The 3,129-nt window shown below is 45.8% G+C and overlaps 1 protein-coding gene across 1 annotated transcript; it reads left to right on the forward strand.

Moving 5' to 3' along the window:
* Nucleotides 1-441: 441 nt before the first annotated feature.
* Nucleotides 442-873, forward strand: LOC131383564 (bolA-like protein 2). The gene has a single exon (XM_058439690.1). The coding sequence runs from the start codon at nucleotides 442-444 to the stop codon at nucleotides 856-858; it is 417 nt and encodes a 138-aa protein (XP_058295673.1). The 3' UTR covers nucleotides 859-873.
* The last annotated feature ends 2,256 nt before the right edge of the window (nucleotides 874-3,129 follow it).

Here is a 3,129-nt window from a genome sequence, read left to right on the forward strand (position 1 = left end):
TGATCACCTTGGGCACATGTTCTCAGGACCTCCTGAGGGCTGTCTCATGGGCCATGGTCACTCACATTTGGCTCAGAATAAACCTCTTCAAATATTTTAGAAAGTTCGACTCTTTCTGTCGACAATATGGAGGTGCTGTAGGATGTTAGGCACATTATTACCAGCTTCGCCATGTTTTTGAAAGTTTTTATTATAATTCTATTGCTAATAGTGTGGTTAACCTCCATATAATAATACAGTAGTCCCTCCTTGTCTGTGAAGAATACATTCTGAGATCCCCAGTGCATGCCTGAAATCGCTATAGTACCAAACTCTATAGATACTGGGTTTTTTCTGTAGATATAGACACACACATATCCCTATGATAAAAGTTAATTTATAAATGAGGCACAGAAGAGATCAACAACAATAACTAATGATAAAACGAATAATTATAACAATATGCCAGTATCCCTACCCTTGTGCTTTGATGCCATCATTAAGTCAAATAAAGCTTACGTGAGGGAAGTGGCTCCTGTAAGGGCACAAAGCAGCCTGGTAGGGGTCCGAGCTGGGGTTCTGTCCCCGCTGGGCTGCCGCCCCAGCTGGACTACCGCCATGGAACTCAGCGCCAATTACCTCCAGGAGAAGCTGCAGCGGGACCCGGAGGCGGAGCATGCGGAGGTGGAGGACACGACCTTCAACCGTTGCGCCTGTAGCTTCCGAGTCCTGGTGGTGTCAGCCAAGTTCGAGGAGAAGCCGCTGCTTCAGAGACACCGGCTGGTGAATGCGTGCCTAGCAGAAGAGCTCCCGCACATCCATGCCTTTGAACAGAAAACCCTGACCCCAGAGCAGTGGGCCCGTGAGCAGCAGAAATGAGAGACTGGAACCTGCACAGCCATTAAATTATAAATCTGGACCAAAAAAAAAAAAAAAAAAAACCCCAAAAAACCTTACATGAGCACACACTCTTCAATACCGTGACAGTTGATCTGATAACTGGGCCAGCTACTAAGTGATTGATGGGCAGGTAGTGTAGACGACATGGAGACACTGGACAAAGGGATGATTCACAACCAGCCCCAAGCAGGATGAAACAGGACAGCGAGAGATTTCATCCCGGTTATCAGAACAGCGCGGGAAACTTATTATTTCTGGAATTTTTCTTTTTTCTTTTCTTTCTTTTTTTTTTTTTTTTTGAGATGGAACCTCGCTCTGTTGCCCAGGCTGGAGTGCAATGGTGTGATCTTGGCTCACTGCAACCTCTGCCTCCCGGGTTCAAGTGATTCTCTTGCCTCAGCCTCCCGAGTAGCTGGTATTACAGCCACCTGCTACCACACCCAGGTAATTTTTGTTTTTTTTTTTTGTAGAGACGAGGTTTCACCATGTTGGCCAGGCTGGTCTTCAACTCCTGATCTCAGATGATCCACCCGCCTCAGCCTCCCAAAGTGCTGGGATTATAGGCGTGAGCCACTGCGCCCGGCCAGAAGGCTGTATATCGTATGACTGTATTTATATGACATTCTGGAAAAGATAAAACTATAGCTATTAGGCACTGTTCTAAGTACTAGACACAGACAATACGTGATGATGCTAGTCTTTGAAATAGAAAACACAGGAGAAAAAGCAGGATAGCAAAGGGGGAAATGATTACTTGAGTGCTGGGCATGTTGGGTTTGAGCTGTCTGAGGGAAAGCCAGTGGAAGTGTGAATGGGAGGCAGAACTCAGGAGCACTGCCAGGGCTGGAGATAGATTTGGGAATCAATAACACGTAGGTAAGAGCTGAAGCTGTGGAACAAATGAGATTCCCGAGAGAGAATGCAGAGTGTCCACTTAGTCCAGCCCCAGACCTGAGCTGAGCCAAAGGGATGAGCAGGAATTAGCTAGGACAGAAGGCCAAAGAGGTCATTTCAGGTGGAGGAAATAGTGATGGCAAAGAAATCTGCAGGTCCCTGGGGTCAACTGAAAAAGCACAGGATTTGTAAATTTAGAAAGGAGGGCTGGGCATGGTGGCTCACAGCTTTAATCCCAGCACTTTGGGAGGCTGAGGTGGGAGGATGTCTTGAGCCCAGGATTTTGAGGTCAGCCTAAGCAAAATAGAAAGACCCCCATTTCTACAAAAAATAAAATAAAAATAGCTGGGTGGCGTGTGCCTGTAGTCCCAGCTACTCAGGAGGCTGAGGTGGGAGGATTGATTGCTTGAGCCCAAGATTTCAAGGCTGCAGTAAATTATGATTGCACTGCACTCCAGCCTGGGTCATAGAGCAAGATCCTATCTCAAAAAAAAAAAAAAAAGAAAAAAAATTTAGAAGGAGACTTGGTTGTTTTTTTTTTTTTTTTTTTTAATAAAGGATTACAGCCTGCAAGGTGGCCTTTCTGACAGGTTGGGAAGTATAGCCTCCGGGAGAGGCTGAAAGGCAGGCTTTTCAAGAGAGACAGGAATTATGCTGAGGGGTTGGCCAAACATACATATTCAACAGGTTACAGGAGGAGCTATGAATGTTCATGAAAGGGGTCCTGAAGCAGGTAGCAAACGTGCATTGTTACGTGTGACCCATGTTCACTTTGGAGCAGAGACTTAACATTTAAATGTATTACAATTAGGGCCTATGCATCAAAAGGTGAAGGAGGGACATGAAGCCTCTCAAGTGCACAGCTTCTGTAAACTGGCCAGAACCAGTCCACGGTTGGTGGCCTCTTATCAGGAGAAAGTAACAGAACTCAGTCTCTGGTCCAGTCAAAGCTGTAGTAATGGCTGGTGGAACGAGGAGTAGGTCTAAGTGTCTGATGGTGGCTGAGCTGCAACTGCTTCAACATGGCTCATCTCAAGGCCAGTGCTTGTTTAGCTGCTAGAGAAAAAGAAAACCCTGATGGCAGTGAGAACATAGTTTATTCTTTAATTCTAGGGAGTACGTGACTTAATCCTTACCTGGCATGGCCTTAGGTCCTATTTATAATGTGGTATCTTATTACCACAAAAAGTCCATTGTGTTAGGATTATGAGCTCCATTTTAACATCAATGCTGGTCAGATTTTGTGCCTAACCTGCAAAAGGGAAGGGATATAACGAGGTGTGCCTGCCCTCCCATTCTGTCATGGCTGGGAACTCAGTTTTTTAGGTTTCTCACTGGGCACAGTGGCTCCCGCGT

This window comes from Hylobates moloch, unplaced genomic scaffold (genome assembly GCF_009828535.3).
Source record: "Hylobates moloch isolate HMO894 unplaced genomic scaffold, HMol_V3 SCAFFOLD_5, whole genome shotgun sequence".
NCBI classification, from domain to species: Eukaryota; Metazoa; Chordata; class Mammalia; order Primates; family Hylobatidae; genus Hylobates; species Hylobates moloch.

Excerpts from the sequence above, each read along its gene's own strand:
- LOC131383564 (XM_058439690.1), top strand. The coding sequence starts at position 442 with ATGCCAGTATCCCTACCCTTGTGCTTTGATGCCATCATTAAGTCAAAT.